At 34.5% G+C, this 25,142-nt stretch overlaps 3 protein-coding genes and 1 non-coding gene across 4 annotated transcripts; 2 read left to right on the top strand and 2 right to left on the bottom strand.

Moving 5' to 3' along the window:
- Positions 1–4,286: 4,286 nt before the first annotated feature.
- Positions 4,287–7,978, bottom strand: LOC105965149 (14-3-3 protein 1). Its single transcript, XM_012989670.2, has 4 exons — positions 7,307–7,978; positions 6,044–6,166; positions 5,635–5,751; positions 4,287–4,515 (listed from the first exon to the last, which is right to left on the bottom strand). The coding sequence occupies exons 1-4, from the start codon at positions 7,910–7,912 to the stop codon at positions 4,495–4,497; spliced, it is 867 nt and encodes a 288-aa protein (XP_012845124.2). The 5' UTR covers positions 7,913–7,978; the 3' UTR covers positions 4,287–4,494.
- A 2,999-nt stretch (positions 7,979–10,977) lies between these two features.
- On the bottom strand, positions 10,978–16,588 carry LOC105965148 (AP-5 complex subunit beta-like protein). The gene is made up of 3 exons (XM_012989669.2): positions 14,914–16,588; positions 13,146–13,585; positions 10,978–12,606 (listed from the first exon to the last, which is right to left on the bottom strand). The coding sequence occupies exons 1-3, from the start codon at positions 16,372–16,374 to the stop codon at positions 11,151–11,153; spliced, it is 3,357 nt and encodes a 1,118-aa protein (XP_012845123.2). The 5' UTR covers positions 16,375–16,588; the 3' UTR covers positions 10,978–11,150.
- Positions 16,589–19,937: 3,349 nt separating this feature from the next.
- Positions 19,938–22,164, top strand: LOC105965008 (uncharacterized). The gene is made up of 5 exons (XM_012989514.2): positions 19,938–20,235; positions 20,672–20,913; positions 21,510–21,614; positions 21,715–21,786; positions 21,885–22,164. The coding sequence occupies exons 1-5, from the start codon at positions 20,079–20,081 to the stop codon at positions 21,954–21,956; spliced, it is 648 nt and encodes a 215-aa protein (XP_012844968.2). The 5' UTR covers positions 19,938–20,078; the 3' UTR covers positions 21,957–22,164.
- LOC148768885 (small nucleolar RNA snoR128) lies at positions 21,079–21,172 on the top strand. Its single transcript, XR_016033363.1, has one exon. It is a non-coding gene; the product is annotated as a small nucleolar RNA snoR128 (small nucleolar RNA).
- Positions 22,165–25,142: the final 2,978 nt, after the last annotated feature.

Here is a 25,142-nt window from a genome sequence, read left to right as displayed (position 1 = left end):
TTTTTTTTGGTAAGTTTTTAGGTAAGTGAAGCTTGAATATGATGTAAATGTGCCGAGTTCGAGTTGGAAATGCAAACATTACCGTTCAATCTTATTTGAATTTTGTTAGGTAAGCAAAGCTCGAATAGCTTCATTAGTATACGTATTTTTATTTTATTTTCTCTAATTTAGCGAATTTGTAAATAGTTTTATACTTTGTTCGTTTCACTTTACTAATCAGCTCAAACAAATTCTTAATCCTCTATTTTGAATCGATGTCAAACCATCGATAAATTGAACATATTTTTCCGCTATAACTATATATAATTTCAATTTCCCAATATCTCCATCTAATTTTCTTTTATTTTTATTTTTATTTTGCACTTTTCCACATATACTAATTAGTGTTATTTTGTCCTAGGTTATGTTCGGCTCGATCGCTTATCTGACCATCTCAATCAAACACAACTTTGAAATCTCGACAAACATTTAAACTAACATTATATTAAATTGGACCCAATTTAAATATTACACTCCTTTAGTTCCATACTTTTTTTTTCTTCTCCTTCATGTTTTCAATGTTTTAAAATTTGTGTTACTTAGGTAAGAATTATATAAAATAAAAAATAATAATATTTTAATTCAAATAAAAACAATATATTATAGTAAAGAATTGCGAACAAGATTCACGCTATACGTCACTAAATCGATGACTACGATGAAAGAAAAGATTCCTATATTCTCTAAAGTTATATAACCTTATTTGTCTGCATCTTACTTATAAAATCACATTTGTAACGTTTTCATCCCATATTTTCAGTGGTGCAAAAAATCAAAATTAATAATAATAATTAAATAAATTAATAAATAAATTAATAAAAAAAAAGTCCTCCAAAATTATATAATTTTGACTGGGAAGAATTTTGTGAAATTATGTTTGGATATACACAACTTAACACGAAATTATTGTTGCACAACTTGTTTTACATTTGGAATTGTTGTCACCTTTCCATATAAAATACAAAGAATTAAATGAGAAAAATATGATGCAACTATACGAGATTTAAATCTAATCACCCTATTTTTGCTTGTCCTGCATTTTTAGTGTTGAAAAGAGTTAACAAATTACGTGAATGGTCGGTTTTGTAGATCAGTAGATGCTACACTCAACGAAATATTATTGGGTGATTCTGTACCATTGATGTATACATAATAACACACACACATGTGGATGTGTGCTGAATGTGTAGTTATTTATCAAATAATTTTAAATTCATGACGGACATTTCAACTTATTAACGTATCCCGTGTTGGATCCGAACGCCCATAGGACGCTTGTTGGGCCACTATTGTAATTATTGTTTAGAAAATCTACAAATAATTTTGTTAGTCCCTTAATTCTTTACATGATTTGAAATCGATTGCAAATTGATGGATCATAGCAATATTTATATCAATTGCAGAACGAATCGACGAATCAAATAATAAATTATAAGAACTACTCTATGAATCACGTTACGAAAAATTACGGAATTACATTGTCTTCCTCATGTGAATATAATCATTCAACAGGTCAATAATGATATATCTATGTTGTACGGACACTCAACTTGTTAATGTATCTTGTGTCGCACACTTTTTCGTTGCATAAAATATGAAATTTTCGAGCTCGAATCGATTAAAATATAATAAAAATAAAATAATAATCAAACTACTCGATCTCGAGTGTGTATTAATCAAAACAAATAAATTAAATATCGATAAAAAAAATTGATGCGATTCGTCTGCACCCCTATTTCCAACCCAAACGCACAAAAGAAAATATTAACAAGAAGCCTCAAATATCACGTGTTTCATACAAAGTTCATGAATCAACTTTCTTGCAGCTCAATTTTGTGTTCGTGACATAATACTTAATAAATAAAAATAAAATTGGATCAAGAAATATAGTGAATAAAATAGAAAAAAAAAAAAACTTTCAGCTTGTTTTATATATATATATATGTAAAATAAATTAATTATTTGTCATATTTTAATTTCGTTTTATATCCTTTAATCTTTGTATCTTTATGGGCAAAGACTCATCATTCCAAAATACAGAAATGGTAAAAGAAAAAGAATCAATCGAGTCAATACAACTTTTCTACTGGTGCTATTGTACTCTTAAGTTGCTTGAAAAGTTTAATAGATTTATTCAATAATGAAGCAAAATAATCATATACAACATTCTTTTAAAAAAATTAATTAGAAATAAATAAATAATCATATATAATATAGAGAGAAACGTAAGAGAGTACTAACACCTGTTATTCAAAATGAGTACACCCAACTAAAGCTCCGGTACCACTTATTGTGTACTCACTTTGCAATAAATATTTTACCAATAGAAATACAAATGAAAGAATGAGTACAAAAAAGATGAGAGATACAAACATAAATAACTCCAACACATGGAGCTGTAATTTATATTCATTGGTTCAGTTCCGTCACACGGTCCAGTCATTTGTTCAGAATATCTAAATGGAAGTAGCACCAACAGGTTTCGGGAACAAAACATTCACCAAACTCAGAAACGCCCCACTCGCCACTAAGATGACTCACCAACGCATGCACAATCAACCAGGCAACAAGAAACACTCTCAATTACTCAAAAAGACATTGTTTCACTCAGAAATATTCAATCTACTCATAAAAGGAAGATTGAAGTCAGAAGATGGATTGACTTTGAGAGGAATGTGTTACCTTGTCTCTCTCTCTCTCTCTCTAACAGCGGTATGAAACTCCACAAAGGCAACGGTCTGTAGCATTAAATGTGCTTCCAAAGTCACCCATTGTCGGTAAGGACTGTAAAGCTGTCGCCGAAAATCTTTTTAAATGACCACATGAACGGTCAAGATCAATCAAGTAAGAATTAGTGGTCAAGATCACTCAAGTTGGGCTTTGGATCTGGGTTTGGACTGAAGCCAATGTTGTGCCGCACTTAAAAGAAAAATAGGATTATGAGATTGGCTGATAACTAATCGTATCAAACACATTTTAAATGGCATTATTTCTCCTGCCCAATCGGCATTTGTCCCTAATCGCCTTATTAATGATAATATTCGTGTTGCCTTTGAAGTTAATCACTATATTCGAACTTTGGAAAGGAAAAAACAAAACAATTGTATGTATGTTAAGCTTTAGTAAAGCATATGATCGAATCGAATGGGGGTCTCTTCGACAAGTTCTATTACAATTTGATTTTCATATTTATGTCATTGATCTTATCATGAGTTGTGTTTCTACCTTTACTTGTTATTTCCTTGTTAAATGTATTAGGTGTGGCTTGTGTGCAGATCTTCTTGTGTCGATGCTTGATCACGAGACGAGTAGGAGCAGCTTAAAGGGGGTTTGCATACGACACGTTACAAAAGAAGAAGAAGCAATATTCTTGAAGGGTGTGCTGGAATTTTATGAAAGAATTTCGGGTCAGATTCTAAATGCTGCTAAAATCTACAATGACCTTTTACGTCCGGGAACAACTGCATGTATCCGAAAAATAATTGTTCCGTAGAAAAATCAGAAACAGTCCAATTTGTCGACGATGTGGCTCGGCGACACATGTTATGAATGTTTGGAGAAGCAACCATTTCGTAATGGTGCTAAATTCACTTTTCATATTCTACATACATAGACTATATTTTTTTTTCAATAACAGTGATTTACTATATAGTATAGTGTCTTTTTTACAACACTAATAAAATTTTCTATTTTTTCCCTTAAACAAAAAAAGAGTAAATACAAAATAAATTTTAAATTAGATATAAATTAATTGTTAGAATAAAGAAATTTAAAGAGTACCATACATAATTTTATCCCTTCACACAAAATTAGAACATTATATTCTCTTAATATAATATCACTAGCATTCTATTTTATATACCGTATCACTGTTTTCAAATGCACAAATGCAGTTGATAATTTTCAACCTTTGATTACACACAATCACACACATAGACGTATAGATCTGTGTAAGTTATGTATAGATATATGCACGCGCATAGTAGAATATAACTCGGTAAAATTCACCGAGTATAGAATGGACCAGATCAAAGGTCTAACCCTAGTCTTAAAATACGGACTAAAAAATGTTAAAACAAGGGGAACGAGAGCACGAATCGAATCGAGTATCGTTGAAACCAACCGCGAGACAAAATTGTACATGCTCAAACAAAGGATAGATAATGAAGAAAAGGCATGATCAGCTAACAACATATTTTGCTTCGATGTGAAGGGACATTTTCTGGAGTCGATCATTTCTTTTTTCCTTCTTTTTTTTTACATTCTACGAATTAACAGAGAAAAAAGCATATTTGAGCATTTTAACGAGCTTCGGTGAGGAGTTTAGATGAATCAAGTCACAATAACAGAATACGGAAAATACAAAAGACGTTTTTGCCAGTTGTGTATACGAAAATTACAGAGAATTCATGACATTCAGCCCACCTCCTTGAGGAGTACGACAAAGACACGCGTTCAAGCATCGTCAATTTGGTCCTGCGTAAATCCCAAAAGATACAAACATAAATTTCTCGATATATAAAAAATCAAACACAGATATATCTTTGTAAATGGTATGCAGTAATTGTGACTAATGTATGCAAGAGGCTTGTATATAGTAAGATGAATAGATTACTTAAAAGAGAGGACTCAGATTAATGTTTGCATAGGCTGTAAACGAATACGTATATTATTTTAGTTTATATTCAAATCACCACCACATGGAAACATAGTATCAATAAATTAAAATTTTGTAATCAGCATTAGAAAATGTTTCAGCACAATTGTAGTGCATGCAACAAAAGCAAAGCAGCAAAATTAAATCAGACAAAAATTTTCATAACGCCTTGATCGTGAACCAAATACCGACTAGCATAGATTATGACTTATATACCAAATCCTATTTCACAAACTTACACGTATTTCAATGTATACAGAGAGAAACAAAAGAACAATTTGGTTGAAATCTGATTCATAAAGCATATTGCAGCTTGCGAGGAAGAAAAATCGGAACAATGCCTAAGAGTATTGTGAAAAGGGTAAAAAAAAGTAATTTGTTCCACTGATAAGACGGAGCGAAACCATTATTTTGAAGATATATTCTCATTTATTGAAACAAAAACACTCATAATACTTCCGTTAATTTACAAAATCAAAGGAACATCTTGCATTAAATTCAGTGACAAGCGACGATTCAACAACATACGAAATAAAATATCTTCTTATCACATTCTGCAATTTGAAATACTTTACCAATGTCGAGCATTTAATGTGGTGCTACATGGTTAAAAAGGCATGTTAACTATTATAGAATCTACACAAAATTTAAGATGGATTCTTAACCCAACATTTCTGATGAAAGCATAAGATTCGACTGGGGTCTAGGAACAAAGCTATGAAAAAAGATTTACCCTATCATTTATCGAGCAGACATATTTTGCGTGGAAGTATGAAAATTCTCAATTTGAAGATATGAACTTAAGATAGTTCTAACTATATATCAACCTCTAATGCCCGTCATATTTATGTATCTACATTAGTCTATGTTCACCTATGAAAAAGTGACAGGTGTCTCTTATTATTTTCGTAGAAAAACTACCATGTACTGTTTCGTACCTGCATGTCTGAGGTCCAAAGAGTGAGATTGTCCCTCAGAAGCTGCATGATGAGAGTGCTATCCTTGTACGACTCTTCACCCAAGGTGTCCAGCTCAGCAATCGCTTCTTCAAAAGCCTGCTCATAAACATTAAAAATATTTTCAAATTACTGCCAATAATTCTCGGTTGCTGTTTAGATTTATGTCGGACAAAAACATCATGGTACAACTATTATCTGTTTTATTTTTCCTTAAAACATGTTGCAAATGAAACAGAAATGAGTTTCGTATCACCGCTAGGTTCACACGAACGACAAATGATCATGGGAAAGTGTCATTAGTTAAAATTTACAAAGTTAAGTTCAGGGAAAAAATCGAGGCATTGTAGAGTGAGTGCAAATAATTATTACAGGATGATGTTTAACTGACCTGTTTGGCCATGCTGCAAGCTTTCTCAGATGCATTGAGAATTTCATAGTAGAAAACCGAGAAGTTCAGCGCCAAGCCCAAACGTATAGGATGTGTGGGTGCAAGATCAGCAAGTGCAACATCCTATTTATCATTAATCACGCCATAAAATAAATGGTCAGGTAATAGAGAACAAATACACATAATATACATTACATATATACAGATACATATATATAGAAACAATGTAAACTCGAGTGTCTAATTTATTAGTCACAAATTTAGAGAGGATCACATGGCCTTCAATTCTTAGTAAATACAAGTAATCAATTCACAATTATAAACTAAAAGCTTTGCATCGTAATCTCTTAATCTGAAATCGCCACGTATTTACAGAATCAAAAGATCCTCCCAACTATAAGAATATTTCCGAGTGTTCAATAATACACACCACACTCTGTAATATCTAGATCGACATCTTCGATTCATAAAACGTGATTTACACGTAGTCTAATACGATTGGATCCAGTCCAACAAATGTATTACGCTGGTGTTTTGAGTCTAGTTTACACTGTTTCATTTCATTGAAACAAAATAACAATTTCCAATTTTAAACAAGATGATGAGTTGCTACGACAGTAGAAAGTATACAAATCGACAAAGAAAACTCGCGATTCTAATCTACGAACTCTGCATCTTATGCTCTTAACCTAAAATCGACACATATTCGCAGCATCAACTGTTCCCTTGCGACTAAAGAGTAATTTCAGAGTATTCAATAATACACACCACATACTGGAAAATCTAAATTGACATATACGATTCGTAACACGTCATTTCAAATGTATAGTTGTCACATACAAATGTATATGCCACTGCTTCGAATCCAGTCTTCTATTTCATTACGTTGAAACAAAATTATAATTTCCAATTCAAACAATACCGTGAGTTCCTACAACAGCAGAAAGTATTCAAAACGACATAGAAAACCTCACCATTTTAAGAGAAAAAAAAACAACTATACCCCAATTTTCATAAAACACCATTTCCAGGTAGTCTTATACGATCGAATCTACTGCTTCGAATCTAGTTTTTGTACTATTCATTTCATTGAAACAACAATAATAATTACCGATTTCTTCAACAACAGCAGACAGTATACAAATCGACAAAAAAAGTCACCGATTCAAGCAAAATCAACACCAATCCCCAATTTACCCTAAACAATTATATCAGCAAATTACTTCAAACAATTGTACGCATATGTATATGTAATATATATACCTGAGCAGCTTTGTAAGCGAGCATAGTGTTTTCGGCAGCCTCCTTGCCCTCAGCCCCAACTTTGAACTCGGCCAAATACCTGTGATAATCGCCCTTCATCTTCAAGTAGAAGACCTTCGACTCGCTCGAAGCCGCCGACGGGATCAGATAGTCCTCGAGGAGTTTGAGAATTCCGGCGCAGACCTGCGTAAGCTCGGTCTCGACCTTAGATCTGTAGTTTTTGACGAGCGGCACGTGGTCGTCGTTCTTCCGCCCTTCCTCCTTCTGCTCGATGGAGGAGACGATGCGCCACGCGGCTCGGAGCGAGCCGATGACATTTTTGTAAGCGACGGAGAGGAGGTTCCGCTCCTCGACGGAGAGCTCGGCGCCGCCGGAGCCGGCGACGAGGCTGTCCATGAACTGGACCATCTCCTCGTAGCGCTCGGCTTGCTCGGCTAGCTTCGCCATGTAGAGGTACTGCTCGCGGCTGAAGGAAATCGCCATCGGAGCCATCGGAAAGCTGTTTCTAGAGAGAGAAAGTGGAGAGATTGGGATTTTTTTTGAAAAATAATTGGGGAAATTTGTTTGTGAGGGAAACAGCGAGGAAAGAGATTGAAATTGGAGCATATATAATACACGAGGTGTGTGTGTGTGTGAGCTTTTATCTGAGGGGGAGTAGGGTTGGACTTTTTTCCAGTGGAGATTTTTTTTTTCTTTTTTCTTTTTTCTTTTTCTTGACGGCGCGTGGAATTAGGAATTAGTGGCTGTTAATGACTTGGATTTCTTTCATTTATTTTATATATATATAAAATATAAAATACATTATATATTATTGTATTTTCTAAGAAGCCTTAAAAAATTAAAATTAATATTTTAAAAATGTTGGAAAGGGATGGGGGGGGGTAAAATAATTTTGTTTGCATACAAATACACAACTATTAACGAATTATTATTAATTTATTGCATGATTTTGATTATAATGATTATCACGATTATCAAAATTAAGTCAACTTATAGATTCCATATTTTAGCTAATAGGAGAAAGAAAAAAAAAAACTCACTCTTCACCTAATGCAGCACGGCCACGAAAACATAATGCAGCACGGCCATGAAAACAGCCACGCGTGGAAACGGGGAATTGAATACGAGAAATGGAATGTCCCAGAAATAGCGATACGAGAATTTGGGGAAAACGTGTAAATTTTAGAATTATAACGATATATTTATAAACAGGCTATAAAACCATAAATAAGGTTTTATTTATATATAATTTTTTTATATATATTCTCATAAAAATAAGTTCAAAATAAACATTATTATCAAACCATGAATTTGCAATTAATCAATAAATCATGTAAATAATTAGTAGAGCAACAAAAATATTTAGAAAATTTTCAAACAGGTTTCTAACTTTTCAGAAATTTCAAAATGGTCCATAAAGTGTCCGGCAAGTGTTCCCGAGCGTCGGGCGCGAAATGTGTCCGGAACACAGATACGTTAAGAAGTTAAAGTTTCGGGCTACATAGGTCCTACCTTATTTTATTTAATGACGTCGGTAGCAAATATTTGTTGTTTTAGATTTAAAAAAGTATATGGAAGGAGTATAAAAACAATATTTACATTTAGAAGCAAAAGAAAGAATAAAAGAAATATTAACGTGGAGGCGAGTACATATTAATATCATAATCGCGCGAGTAGTCGGCAAATTGTTTGAGATAAGTATCAGCTGAGGTGGGGTCGAGTCAGATTCCACAAGGACCACTTCAACGGCTCAACGTCAATTTCCGCGCTATTTGTTTGGGCTACTCTTATTGCAAACAATTTTGGGGCCTACTTTCATTTATTGCTAGTTATGTTTTCTTAATTTCTCTCTTTAAAATATATAAAAAAATTCACCAACCACCAAAAATCTTTTCTATATATTTTTCTAATTTTACTCTCAAAAAATTTTATTATCCATTTTTTGCAATTATTTTATGTTTCACCAAAAAAATTAGCGTAAAAATAGGATTTTAGTATACAGTGATGTAGGTTTGACCATCATCGAGGCTCAAGCTAGAATCAGTTTTCCAATATTTAAGTCTAATGAGGGTTTGAGAATTGATCAGGGTGGGCTGGCTAAAAATATTTAACGGTAAATTTCAGACATCCCTATCAGTTAAGCTTAAATAATTTACGAACACCCCATAAAACTGACAGTGCATTATAAACTCTAATAGGATGAATGAATCGTCTAAATTACCATTTTATTAAACAAACAAATTATGAGTAAATTATGGTAAAATTTTGAAGTAAGACAAAATATTACATTTATTTCCATGGGTATTATTACATCTACCCTCATGGGGGTAAATTTGAACATTCGTATAGAATATTCTATGGAATCTTCAAGATTATGTTAGTCATAGATTCGTTATAAGATGTAACTGTTAGACAGACCGAAATGTGTAAGTAATTTGGTCTTACCTCAAAAAATTCCCGTCATTTACCCAACATTTAAATTAAGTGGTAAAAATAGGATTTAGAGATTGGTGGAAAATGCTACAACATACACTGTTTATTATTTATAATATATGTTCTTTGATGATTTTTTTTGTAAATCACTAATCGAATACTATATTGTTATTTGTTGTTTAGTAAATTTTATATTGTAGGGTTGGATTTATTTTATTGTTTTTTGAATATTACATTATACATAGAATCTATTTTCAACCAATTATATAATTATGATTATAATAGTGGATAGAAAATTTGATAGTTGAGATGGAAGGAGAGACATTGAAGCTGCAAGTGAGGTGTCATGTAACTGAATCTGATGACAAGTGGACAACAAAGTTGCTTCATACATCTCTACACCATGTGAATTGCAGTGTGGATGACAACTAAAATTATAATTTTCAATATATAATATGTGTGTACTATATATATAATGTATGTATATTTATAAAGGAACAATATGTTAAGAGATTTGTCAATGAAATTTAGTAGCAATAAGTAAAAGGGCAAATTACAACCATCCCAGATGTATGGTCAAATTACGAAAAAATCTCTCATGTTTGGGTAATTACAACTATCCCTCAACTATAAATTTTCTTACACGTCTACCCTAATGGTGTCAAATTGAAAAACAATTTCAAGATTTCGTTGGAATGTTTTTCTAGTTTGTACTCGTTACTTTTGTGCAAAAATACAGTTTCTGATGCACCACAATCTGATATATGCAAGTCAAAAAACACATCTTACTTCAAAATGTGGAGCTCGAATTGAATAAAACGGGCACAAACTTGAGAATATTCCATATAATCTAGAAAATTTCATTAAATTTGACATCGCAAGAGTGAACGTGTAAGAAGATTCATAGTTGATGAGAATCGTTTTAATTACCCAAACATGTGAGGATTTTTCATAATTTGACCGGAGATGGCCTTAATTTACCCTTAATACATTTTTTTTTTTCAAAAGTATGAAGATAATTATATCTCCCTATCATCGAGCTGTCTCGGTTGTTCAACATATCCGTACACTCCCACTACATATTTTTCTATATAAATAATTAAATATTCGAACTACCGTTGACTTGTGTTCGTTGACTTGACCATCTGTAATTTATGACGATTTAAATCACAATTCTTATACAAATTAGTTCAATAGACTTTAGTAAAATGAAAAAACCCATGGAAAAAAAATAACAATTTTAAAAAAGCATATAAATTAAAATTACACAGAAAGATGAAGTGGTTATACTTATACAGTTACACATACTCCATACTTCAACCATTATAAAAGGAAGCAATTATTCTTCCGAGGTAAACAAGAATAAAAGAATTTGAGAGCAAAATAAAGAACAAAATAAAACAATATTAATTCAGTCCAAAAATAAAGCTTCCAAATAGTCGTCGACATAAGCCAAGCAAGGCCAATGATCGGTTCTAATCCGAACCAGAGTCGAAAACTCACGAATTTCCATTCGAAAAAGCAGATGGAATCTCGGAGGTAGAAATATCAAAACCTGAAAATAGCCGATATTTTTCCTACTCGCCGGAATGTGGGACCCACCCTCGTCCTCATCCCCCAAGTACTTGAGGTAAAGCGGGGCCCCCACAGCGCCAGCTGGCTGACGTGCCACGTCAAACTCGGAATCCGAATTAAAATATTCCCTCCACAACACATCCTTCACCACACCCCCACCTTTCACCATATCAACAAGCTGATCCCCAATAACACAAACAACGAAAGGCGCCAGGTGGCGCTCCACGCCTCGAACCAGATCCGCAGCGGAAACTTCTAGAAGCTTCACGGACCGGGTCCCGCTTATAGCAGCCGCCCCTCTCCCTCCTTTCAAGACGAACGTTTCTCTACCTGTACTTGACGACGACTCGCACGCTTCCCATAAAGCGTCGAACAGATCAGCGTAGTAACTCGCCACATCAGCATCCGCCACGTCATCAGGTAAAATAGCTCTGAGAAACATATCCTCGATCCCGACGGATATACCATGAAGCTGTCCCTTAATTATCTGACCATTGTCCGAATTAGCTTCGACGAAAATATCTACCAGACCAGGCATGGGTTCGCGCGGTTCCAATTCTATACATACACGAGCTTCGAAATTCTCTTCTCTTGAATAATGACCATTATTCTTATTCTCATCGATTGGAACAATAGCTAATAATGAAGAATCGTCGGTTTGGCTCGAACGCTCGCCTTTCTTCGGTGGTGTTCCTAAAAGAAAAGGAATATGAAAAGACGAAATGGTTCCGTATTGTGCGGAGGAAGTGAATTTGAGAATCGTTGCGTAAAGGGCAGGTAATTTCTCCACTCCGTCGTCGGATAATAAGGGCTCACATTCGAATCTCAAACTACATTCGATTTTAATCTTGAGTCCTTGCATGTGTCTATAATCGGGAATACACGAAAAATGCCGCCTCAGTTGACCGACAATTTCGGAGATTTTTGCATCCATTACACGTAGAGGCTCTTTTTGCCGATGAATGGTTATTTCAGAGTCTTTTTCCTCGACTATTGGTTCAGGATCGGCTATTCCTTGAAATAAACTAGGTTTATCGGAACTGGTGCTGAAATTTGGCAAGGAGAGGGACCATGATTGCTTGACCAATGACGGTGTGACACGTTGGATGTGCATGTAAGAAGAGATAGTGCTGGATTTTTTTAGGTTGGATAACGAGTGAGGAGACTGTGTATTATTATTAAAGAATGAGGCGGAATGAGTAGATGGAGATATTCCGGGTAAACTTCCCCCGGTTTTCAGTATGTGTTTGAGTTTCTTTCCTGGTATACACGTAAGCATTCGCAAGTGAAATCTGCAATAAAAACACCTTCAGTGAGAAAAAATACTCACTGTGTTGCTATTTTTGTGCAAAAATAACTCGTTCGTAGGGGTGGGAATTGGAATGGAAATTCCGATTTCCACCGATTTTGGAATCATATTTTTCATTCCAAATTTTGAAATTCCGTTTGATTTTTTTTTTATCGGAATTGGAATACATATGAGATTCTGATTTTCTGATCCGGTTTTAATTTCAGATAATTCCGAAAAATACACTTACAATACAAAAATTATTATTATATTAATTTTAGGTTAAAAATTGGAATTTTCCGGATTCCACTGATTCCAAACCGAAAATTTCCGATTTTGGAATAAGTTTTTTCATTCCAATTTTCGATCTTTTTTTTAACAGAATTGGAATTACTTTGAACTTCCGAAAGTCCTAATTCTGTTACGTCCGATTTCTACCCCAACTGGTTCGAAATTTTCTCCAAGAAGTAAAAATCGAACCACCCTCATCGTATTCGAAAGTTCTTCATTATATAAAGAGAAATTATAAAATCGAAGGCGTACCTCGCGGTGTCACGAACCTCCAAATCAGGAAAATAAAGACAAGTAGACGCCAAAAGATGAGACAATCCAGTAAATAAGCTCGAGCTGTGATGGTGGATTAGCATCGTTCTGCAAATGTGGAGAATTTTACTGCCATGTCGCCACGATTTCAACCCTGTGTCAGGACCATGTTTCTCAACGAGAAAAACCATGAAACTCATGAGGAGTTCCAACAGTCCACCTGGCGATACTTTGGCGTTTTCGGAAATTCTTTCGAATATGGGGAAGTACGATCCGAGGCTGTAGTCCTTTTTAAGTTTTGGAAGTAGACGTTTGTCTAGGGTTTCTAGAAGGTGCTCGCCCAACCAGCGGTGTGTTTGGCAATTCAATAAACGGTCGATGGATGCGACTATTATTGGAACTAGTCCCTTGAATTCTGAGGTAGAGTCCACCATCATCTTCTGCTCATTAAAATGGCATGTCAGTATGCATATGCAGGTTTGTGTATAAATATAAACGAGCATCAGATACATTATATTGACATGCATAGAGAACTATTCGTTTTGGATTATTGGACTTACTGACGAGCTTCTGACAAAGAAATATCATTTTAAAGAAAGAAACAAATAGTATCGCCTAACAGAAGCCACACGTGGCTATATTTCAGTCAATCATAGCAACAAGTAGCTCAACTGTGCGTCGATTTATATCAACTACATGAGTTAATAGTATAATTCGTTTGCTGCTTATATAGTTAATATTTTCCATGAATAAAACTTGACGTTAAAACAAAAAATATCTTCCCTGTCTTACAAAAGCAGCCTAATGCATGATTTTGTCGGTCATTTCAGAAGGTTTCATGTGCTTACACTATAATACTGTTTCTCTCCTTATTGTCATTTTGGTTCTTTTTACCATCAAATTCAGATTATTCGTTTGGGTGTGTACAGGACAAGTTTACCACGTCTAATCTGATTAACTTGTGATTAAGCATCACATAAGCCCAATAAAAAGGCAGTCCTCCATCCTGAAAGACGGCAAAAAATATTTTGATTAATCATAAGACTAACCAAATTAATGAATATTTTTCTATACATATGCAAGTCCATGATAACAGCCTCATTAATCGGCAATACGAGGCCACAAGCCCTTCTTGTTTTGTATCATTATTTAGGGAAAGCCCGACTGGTTTTAACGGCATTAACGAACAAAGATTTATAACCAAAGCAAATAAGCAACTGCAAGCAAGAAGCAACAAAAAAATCCGTATATATTATGCAACTCAATGATACAATCATGTGAACAAGCCTTTCTTTGATAAAATCAAGGTACCAATAACTGGTATAATCAAATGGGTTGGACTCCAACTTAACACAATTTATGCAGCAAAAAGCAGTGAATAAAAACTTATAGTGTAGAAGTTCAGAGCGAGTTATCAACTTCCACGTTTATATATTTTAAGATCTTTGCAGAATTCATGCAAAAAAATTCTTCAAAAAGTTTGTTTTTCTATTACCTGACGACAAACCAAATCTTATTAAGGCAATTCCAGACTCGTTAATTTCATAACAGAAAAACTGTCATAATCAACTGATATTACTTAATTGGGTGACGATGCTAATAAGCAAATTGTATCATCCCCTCAGTTTCAAAAATTTTAAAGATCATAAATATAAAACTTCAAAATCAACAAATTTAAGTTACCTAAGCCCATCTCAATAAGCCAAAGAAATCGAAAGGGGTACAATTATAAATAATCTGAAACAAAGCTTCAAGAAGAATAACACACCTGTAATGCATGAAAGATATTCGATTCCATAAGAGCACTAACAGACGAAGCAGCAGCATCATCAGAATGTGGCAATCCACCAATCAGAAACTTATGAAATGCTCGAAACGCCACCGCAGTTTCCGTACTGTACGAAGGCATCCATTTGAAAGCCGATACAGAAACAAGCCCATCTTTAAACATCTTCACCTCATACGCCTCCTTTTCTCCCTCCACACCCTTTACAGCAACACCATTTGCATCTCCACGATTAAAAACCAAACTAGAGCAATAAGCAAGCAAGTCGAGCTTCAACGCCTTCATAGCCAGCGAATCGAAAATTGTAGGATAAAAGCTCGAGCTCATATCAAGAACGCTTTTCTTCTTCGCCTCCTCATCACCCACTACCGAACCGAAAAGTCCCAAAATCCAGTGAAGACCCAACAACCGAAAAACCAAATGGTGCTGCGATTCCTTCGACAGTAACAACAAACGAGAAGCCACTTCGAATTCTTGCCCTCCGAACGAATTGAAAAACTTCAAATACAATCCCAAGAAAGCGTGACAAAGCAACGGCTCGAACGTGTATAAAAGCCACGAGAACTGTACCCTCAACAAAGAAGTTTGGAGCTCCAACTCTTCAGCTACGGGTATTATAGCAATCATGAATTCGACCAATCCAAACGGAGTTAATAACTGCGGGCATTCGAGCATAAAAGCAACCACTTTTCTCAACTCTTTGTAACAAATCTCCTTCTCCTTCCACACAAAATCGCCTCCGACCCCATCGATTAAAAACTGCGGGAAATTAAACGGGACTAAAGGGATTGTAGCATTACCAATCGAAGCAATCGAGGTGTCGTTGGGCTTCAATTTGACAACATTGAGCATTGTTGTTGACAGTAACAGAACGTACCATTGAGAAACGTGGGTGCGCTCGCTTTGGCAGAGAGACCACAAATGGGGGACGATTTCGGACAGCAGACATGGGAAAGCGAGCTCCAATTGGCGCAGACACTCGCAGGCGATGCCTCTGGTGTGGCGATCGAGGCTGTGATTGGGCCGATTGATGATGGTCAACAGGAGCTCGACCAGGCCGGCGAGCGGAGAGCCGGAATTCGAACAATCGTCGCTGTCCAGTAGAGATGGGATGAAAACGGCGGTGGCGGAGACGAGGAATTGTTCCTTGAGGGAGAACGGTTCGTTGGGTGATTGGATGACGGCGCGGAGGGCGTCGAGGAGGCGGGATAGGGAGGAGGACGGCGGCGATGGATCGTCGAGGGAGTGGTGCTCGAGGAAAGTGAGGAGATGGAGTTTGAGTTGGAGGGGAAAGTCTTTACGGAGGAGGGAGGCGAGGCAGAGGTCGAGTACGGGAGCGCCGTTGGTCCAGCGGTGGAGACGGGCGGCGCCGGCGAGATTGTATTCGTCGATTAGTGACTCCCATTCCGCCGGGGATAAGGGTTTCGGCGGTGCTCCGGCCATTGGTGTGTACCCCTCTTTGGTTTATGAACTGAACATGTTCGATAAAATGTTTGACAGACTTGAATTGAAGTAACCATCCTTGTCAAAAATGAAAATCGAAAATAAGACCATTTCCTTTTTTCTAATGAGAGATGGTTTGTAATTTGTAAATGAATCCAATCAAAATGTATTTGATAATTAAATAAAAAGAAATGTATTTGATAATTTAATTTACCTGAATTTATCTGAGTTTTAAAAGTTGTGTTTGAATTTGATTTGCTACGTAATGGAATTGCACTCGATCGAGCTCCCATGGAGCCGAATACAATTCGAGCTAGAGTGATTTGATTTTTTATTTTTTAATACATGTTATGCTAATTTATTCTAATCGAGCTCCAATTTGAACCAATGAAAAAATTAGTTCAAAAAATTTAATTTATTATGTTATAGATCTCGAACTCAAATGAATTTTTAAGTTTTAACCATCGATCTCGAATAAATGTCATGTAACTCGATTTAATTGTATTTCATATTATAGAACATGAAAAAAATATTAGGTTATCTAGTTGTTGGAGTAAGTGAGTGATGTGTTATTTCTCTCGAGTTCGAACCTCAGTGCTCAACCTTTTTTAAGTTGAGCTCGTTGTGCATCTTATATTTTTGGTACAAGTGTACTTTGGGTGGCTGCAAGTTCTCTTATTAATAGTGATATGTCTTATTAGACCAAGCATAAGTTCATTAGGATTTACTTATCCCACTTAAAATTTTATTTTAATAAGAATTTTACTAATTACATTATAAATAACTCATCTAGCTCACTATTTAAGATACGTAATATTCTCTACGCATGAGTTACCTAGAAGTCTATTGTGTTACGTAGGATCTGGTTGCCTAGGCAACTATATATTGACTTGAGCGCGAAGGGGTTTCCGCTGAAAGAACAATCTAGCTTAGTTTATGTGTGCTTACACGTGCAGGTTCAAGACCCAAGCGTTTATAGTTCCCCATGGCAGTGACTCAACCTGAGTCACATACTCGCGTGAAGTGACCTACTATTGCATTCTCTTAATCTACCCAAGGTGAGTGATACAACATCAAATAGTAATACTATATATATATATATATGTTATTATTTGAGGTGATGACAATTTTTCTTTGATTAAAGTTCATTGCACAGTCTTACTATTATTTGAGGTGGTCGCAATCTTTTCATGTCTATTTTTTTGAGAAAAATAAATTCAAACAATTAATATTATTTTGCTTGACCATATGGAATATATGGACCACTCCATAATAGAATTTTTTTTGGGCTAGTTCACCATATCAAGCAGTTCTATTCAAACACCGAGGCCCAAATTTATTTGTGCAAATATCCATGCTATCAATTATCTAGTACTTTTTTTTTTTGAAAAAAATTATCTAGTACTACTAAGGGTGAAAATGAAAACGATTTTCTTTTTTTCGTCGATTTGAATTTGAATTTTGAATTTTTATATATAATCTTCAAATGTAAATTTAAAACATACGGATTTTTTCTTTTAGAAATACCCCTGGATTATTGGATGTATTTGGTACATTTCGTAATTGAAAGGTGTGTTTGCGACACCCCATAATTCAGGGGTGGCAAATTGAACTTTGCCCTTAATATTATTATGTATTTGATATTTCCGATGAGTAAAAAATAGAACTTCCAAATTCCACTACATCTAAAATAATTGGAATTAGTTTTTCACTTGTATTTTTGTTCCAAAAATGACAACCCAATATGTCCAATCTTCACCCCCTAAATACTAACAATTCTAGTTTATTTAATTATAAGCAGACTTACTATACAATATAAACAAGACAAATAACTTTATAAACCATTTAAGCGGTTTTCCGTTAATTTAGCTTATGATCTAACTTACCACTATTGCATCACATTTCAAAAGTTGATAGATGTGCATGCCTCAAATATAAAGTTGAGATTCATGTTATACATAATTACAATTTTCATCCCTCAAATTTACACTGATTTCACGTTTCGTTTTCCATATTCAAAAAAAATTATTTGATCGTCTGACATATTTAATAATTCAACATTTTTTATCATTTTCATCAATTTATCATTAGTCAGTCAGTTCATGCAGTGATGGGCACATGCTTGATTCCGTTAATACAAATGGAAAATTGACAAAATGACCACAAGTGTTAAATATTTTAAATATGATGGACCAAATGTGAAATCGTTATAAACTTGAGGGATATTTTCCTCTATATTTATTTATTATTTGTTTTATGAAGGGGGCTAAAACAATAATGGAGCAGTCACCAAGTTGTTGGGACTCACCTAAAATAATATTTATTCCTTAACAAATGTACCTAAACAGGTGCCACTAATTATTGATTTTGGAACATCCCATCATAATTGCACATTGTTACATTAATGTTTTACCCCACGTGAACTTTGGTCATCAAATTGAAGGATTGCTAATTCTAATCATTGTCTTGTGTAACGTTGCAGTGGTAATTATAGATGGTAATGGGTCGATTCTTGAATGAGTTTGTCTAATTTCGAAACTCGAACCGCTTTATTTTATACTCATCGATAAACGAATCTAACGTTCTGAGTTCTGACCCACTAGACCTACTAAATCTGATAATATCAAACAAGATTTTTAATGAATAATGCATATATATTATTAATTATATTTAGTTTTTACAATAAATAATGTTGAAAAGTTAGGACTGTTAGATGTAGTCGACAAGTGGAAGATATGACTTACGAGAAATGAGACTCGAGAAAGTGAAATAGTGAAAATATACGTAAATGGAAATAACGGAAAAGATGGAAATTGAAACTTTGATAATAAAATCACAACTTAGCTTTTTATGAAATATAACTCTGATTGATTCTTACTATAAGATATGTTACTCGATCATATACTGTCCATTTCTAAAAGTTTAAACCCATGATTCGACCCATACTCGATTAGCCTACCCAAGTCCCCTCAAACGTGTTGATTTTGGATTCAAAACCCAATAAACATGTATCCATCGACTATCCCTAGTGACAATTGGAATATACGAATTTCGAAAAACTCAAACTGAAATATCATCGGATTTTATTGTTGAAAGCTAACATTCACGTATCATGTTGTTTGATATTTATTTGCCAAATTCGACTCACATATTGTTCAGACTTCAGGTTCATATCGGACTCAAATCCAACCTATAATACTAGTATACTATTACTTAGATGCATATGAAAATTGCTAAATTTATTAATGCATGGTAGTATACAAAAAAAATTGCATGTGTAGATCATAATACAATAGAAACTTGATAAATTAATAACCTTGCTTAAATAATAGTTTCTTTTGGTTCCAATTTGGTAAAAACCTACTAAATTATTAGTTCGATAATTTAATATTCCGCTAAATTAATAGAATTTTGGTAGTCCCTACTGCATTAATTTATAGAGGCTTAGCTGTACAAAATAATGAAATATTAAACAATAACTAAAATGAAAAGTACTAAATGTAAAATGACAAAATTGCCCCTACAAGGGTATCCAAAGAAACACCTTTTTTCAAATTGAACTCGACTGGTGTCTCACATTTTCGGCACAAAAAAAGTGAAAGTGTAGAACCAAAACCCAAACCAAACCGACCAACATTCGTTAAACCCTAGCTTTTTGTCTCTATATATACTTCCAAGAACCCTAACCCCTCTTTTAATAAATCATGATCGCAACAATGGAACTCTGCACTGCTCGAGGCGTTTCTAACCTTCCTTTAATAATCCCTCCGCCGAAGATTCTTCCTCCCAATTTTCAATTTCAATCCTTCAATTGCAGAAACCAGTCGCCTTTCGCTCTCAATCAACTTCGCTCCAGCTCTGGTAATTAATTTTCAATTTCCCCCTTTTTTTTGGAGAATTGAGTGTCATTTCTTTGCGATTGAGCAAGATCTAGGGTTTTTTATTCTGTAAAATATCTCTGATTTTGTTATTATTATCAGTATCGTTTGATTTTGCTTCAGCTCAAGCTCTCTCGATTCTTCTTTAATGGATGTTACTGGAAATTGTTGAAATATTTACTGATTTTTATCTTTATTTATTTTTTTTTATTTTTTTTTTATTTTTGTGTAATGAATCGTTTGGCGTTATTGATAATTTCCCCTCACCGATTTTTTTAACAAGATGAGAAATATGATTTTCGATAAATGCATTTCGTATGTATAATTAGATTGAAATTTCGATTAATTTCCTGTTCTATCTTACCGATTTTCAGTCAATTTTTTTATTTTTATTTAAATGTATTTGGTTATGGAAACAGGATTGAGACAAAGCATCAATTTATCTTTGAGGTCATCGACATCTGATGGAACATCTACAGAGACAACTCCGTACGAGAAAATTAATTTAAATGAAGCTGATTCTGTGATTGATGTGGAAAACACGCGCCCCAATGAAACGAATCAAAATTACGATATTCAGCTGAATGATTCGCCGCAAGAAGGTTCTTTAGTTGACGATCCCCTTCAATTGTTGAAGTTTTTGGAGGATCTTGATATAAAGGTTTTCTTTTTTCCTTCTTAAAGTAATGTTCGATTTTCCGATGTGAAATTTTCGATTTTTGAAATTTAAACCAGCTAAGGGAAAACAGAGAAAGCTCCTCTAATAAAGGTTAAATGATATATTATTTGTTAATGTAAGAGGTGCCAGCTGTCGGTTAGAACTCGGTTGCTATGATGAGTATATTTAACTCTTTCGAAAGCTCTTGAATGCTTTATGACACATCGACTATAATGTTGGTGCTGAGCGGTTACCTGAGCAACCTTATATGTTTTATTCTTTTGATACGAGTGAAATTTTATTTGGGAAGTTTTTTTTTTGTATGATTTCATTTTTTTAAGTATTGTTTTATCTGTTGTCATGTGATATTTTGTTATATCTTATATTGGAAAAGTAGAGCAAAATAATGTGTTTGTTGGTAGAGGGTATTAGGTGAATTAAAAATCGGGATATTCCTTAATTGGATTCTATGAGAGTATCCGAAAAAATTCTGCAAATTTTTCAAATATATTACAAAAGAAATTACTTAAAATGCATGTTTAAATAATTTGTTACGGAGTTCGAATCTCATGAAAATTATTCTCCTTTTTTTTTCTCAGTTTGATTATGAAGATACATATTCAGTTCTCGTGTTTGGTGGTGGCGCTGCACTTGCACTTTGGTTATCTGCAGCTGTTGTTGGTGCCGTTGATTCTATCCCAGTGGTGAGTGATGATTTTTCAACGCACGAATAATTAATATTTAATTAATTGACCTTTTTTTTTTTTACTAATTCGGAGATGATTTTTTTCGATTAATATTCAGCTCCCAAAAGTTTTGGAACTTATTGGTCTTGGATACACAATCTGGTTCAGCTCTCGGTATCTAATTTTTAAGGTTAGCATCTTCCGAGAATATTCCCTTCAATGTCTGACACTGCATTTTCTTTTCGTCTGCTCGGAGTTGAACTGATTATTATTCATAATTATTTGCAGGAAAATAGAGATGAGTTGTTTGCGAGAGTTGAACAGATTAAACAGCAGGTTCTTGGTTCAAAGGATGACTAATGACTGAAGATCTATAATTTGCTCTCTCTTTTTTTCCCTCGTTCAATAAATTGTTTTTCGCCTTAGGCCATTTTATTTGATTCGATAAATGATAGTATCTTTGTGTAAAGAATATAAGTTTATGCATGCAATCTGTGATTGTAAACTTGCTGTGAACTCAGTTTGTTTAAAACTGAAATAGAATGTGCATGTCACAGTTTAGGGTAAATTACAATCATACCTGATGTATTGTTAAATTACGAAAAAATTGCTCTTGTTTAGGTAATTACAACTATTCTTCAACTATAAATCTTCTTACATGTCTACCCTTGCGGTTTCAAATTTAGTGGAATCTTTTAGATTATATGGAATATTCTCAATTTGTACCTGTTTTATCTCATTTGAACTCTACATTTGAAGCAAGATGACCATAACAGTGGATGTAATTATCCAAATTGAAGGAATTTTTTCGTAATTTGAGCATACCTCAGGAATTGTTGATTCTAAAATGATTTACGCGGTAGCAAAATTACGAATGCCATTCATAATAGTTTTCTCTTTGTCTCTCTAAAAACGCTCAAATCCACCCAAACCCTAAAATCCCCAAAAGCCCCAAAATTCACAAAAATCCTCAACCTTTGTCACAAATCCAAAAATCTCGTCAATTTGAAAGGTAATTAATCATCTAAAGTAGTTATATATATTGAATTTGTGGTTAATCATGTGAAAATCTCCAGAAAATCACGATTTGGGGTTGTTGTTAATGTTAGGTTTTCGATTTTTCCACGCCCAAACCGGACGCGGAAAGCTGTGTTGCGCGCCCAAACCGGGCGCGGGAAGTACTTTTGCGCGCCCAAACCGGGCGTTCGGTTTGGCCGTGAATCAGGCTTTTTCGCGCCCAGTTTGGTCGTGAAACGTATGTTTCGGCGTCCAAATTGGTCTTGAGTCGCGTTTTCGTGATTTATAGAACAAAAACGAACAAATTTTACCTCATTGGGTTCCGTATCTCGATCCTCATTTGATGCACTATTTTTTCTTTACAAATCGCTACAATAACATAGGTTTTGGAACGATTTCTAATATAAAAGCTATTAAAAATAAAATTGTAGAGAGACAAAGATAGGTAGAGAGTGGATTTTTTAAACCCGCATTCGTAATTTTGCTATCGTGAATATCACCTCCGTTGCCGATTTGATAAACATGAGAGATTTTTTCGTAATTTGACTATGCCTCATGGGATTATTGTAATTTATCCTATACTTTATTGTTTTTAATCTTTTCATTTTAAAATTATTGTGTGTTGAAAATATTGTATGAAATACTAGCTTATTATGTCGGCGAGTTCCTCTGTAAATAAAATTGTATGAAATACTAACCGGATAAAGTGATATATGGGTTCGAGACCACAAAATGTTTATTTCGTGCGGATGATTTATATTTCAATTATAACTTTTTATTCTGGAATATTTATTTATCACCTGAATATTTTGAGTGATTGTTTTTACTAATCTAGTGCTTACCTATTTATTTGCCGATTGCAAAAACCAATGTCCTTTTATTTCTCATTTTGGGATTTGTATTTACATTTATTTTTTATTGTGCAATAGCTCAAAATGAAGTCTCTTTCCTATTTATACAACCCTCCCTTGAATGGACATTGAATGGACAATGATAATCATGTTGATCATACACCTGTGAAACGTATTCAAGAACAAAAGACACAAAAGGAGGTTATTGCTAGGACCCTTGCTTATTTTCAAAAGTTTAGAATGTTTAAAAATAGGGGTTTTAACATATAAGTCCCTGGTGACAAACTTTATTATAACTAAATGACATGTCTAACTAAAATTTGCTTTACATCATTTATTAAATTCATTCAAAAAATGTCCATCCATTTACAAATTCGAAATTAAAGCAGATTGTAAATATACTATGATAAACTATGGTATTATTTAACATTTTTAAGTTTGCATCTAGCATTTATTTTTTTAATTTTTAAGTGGAACACATTTTTTTCTTTTTTCTTTTTTCTTTTTTCTTTTTTTCATTTTTCGTATTTTTTCATTATATAAAAAAATATTTTTTCCCCTTCTTTTCTACGTAAATTGAAAATTATGATTTTTTTAATTTCTTTTTCGGTCGTAGACATCTACAGAAACCCGTAGGAACCGTAGTAATCCGTAGTCACCCACAGACATCTTGAAGCCCTAACTCCTCATTTGAGCCGCCAAACACCCATAAATACTCACAAGCATCTGTAGACATCTAAAATCGATTTTTTTTAAATTTTCCCCACCAAACCTTAGATCCGCTCCACAACCACCACCACCACTACACCCCCTCTCCCTCTCCCCACACCCATGCCCACCTCATGACTATCCCTATTGGTTATAAACTAACAACGAGCCTGCCATCCCCTGTCCAACGTCGTTGAGCTTCCAGATGCAACCTCTACATCGAGCGCCGCTGTCAGCCAATGCCGTCCTCCATGCCCAACACCGTCGCTGCACCGTCCACCATAGATGTTGTTGGGATGTGAAGCCCAGGATTCAATAAAAATTCGCAAGAGGTTCTAGATTAGCCGGTTTTAATTTTATTAACATGCTTTGATTAGATTCGTTTAAAGCGGAATAAATCTAATCTAGCAACTTACAGTTTTGGCGAGCAGATCCGCTTCTATCTTCGGCGCACGAACGAGGATCCACACCAAGCCTTCAATCCTCGATGAACTGCTGTCTAGAAATTTCCAGTCATCTCCAGTCATCTTCCTTCATCGATATCTCCGCGATCGTTAATCCGATCGAGAAACCCTTTGGATGAATTGTAGAGCTAAGGGTTAGGAAGCTACTGTATAAATTTCGAGCCTATCCGACTAAAGGTTGATTTATGGTGAATTTCTTCGCAGGACTGCTCAGAAAATTCGGGATTTATAGTTTGCTCTAAAAGCCTATAATCTTCTATTGTATATCCCGGATTAATAATTCTTCTACAAGGGTGGACTTGTACTTGAAGAAATCTAAATCTATAATCGAGAAACTTAGAGAGAAAAGAAGAAGAGAAAAATATTCTCATCTCCGGAACGTGAATATGCGTGTAGGAGTTATCCCCTCTCATCAACCTAATCTCTATTATATATAGCACAAGGAATTAGAGTCACACATAGAGAGGATTATATGGAAACAAATCCAACTCCTTCTATAACTCTAT

This window comes from Erythranthe guttata, chromosome 8 (assembly GCF_056151865.1).
Source record: "Erythranthe guttata isolate IM_541 chromosome 8, IM_541, whole genome shotgun sequence".
NCBI lineage: Eukaryota > Viridiplantae > Streptophyta > Magnoliopsida > Lamiales > Phrymaceae > Erythranthe > Erythranthe guttata.
This window is presented reverse-complemented; position numbering and strand designations above follow the sequence as displayed.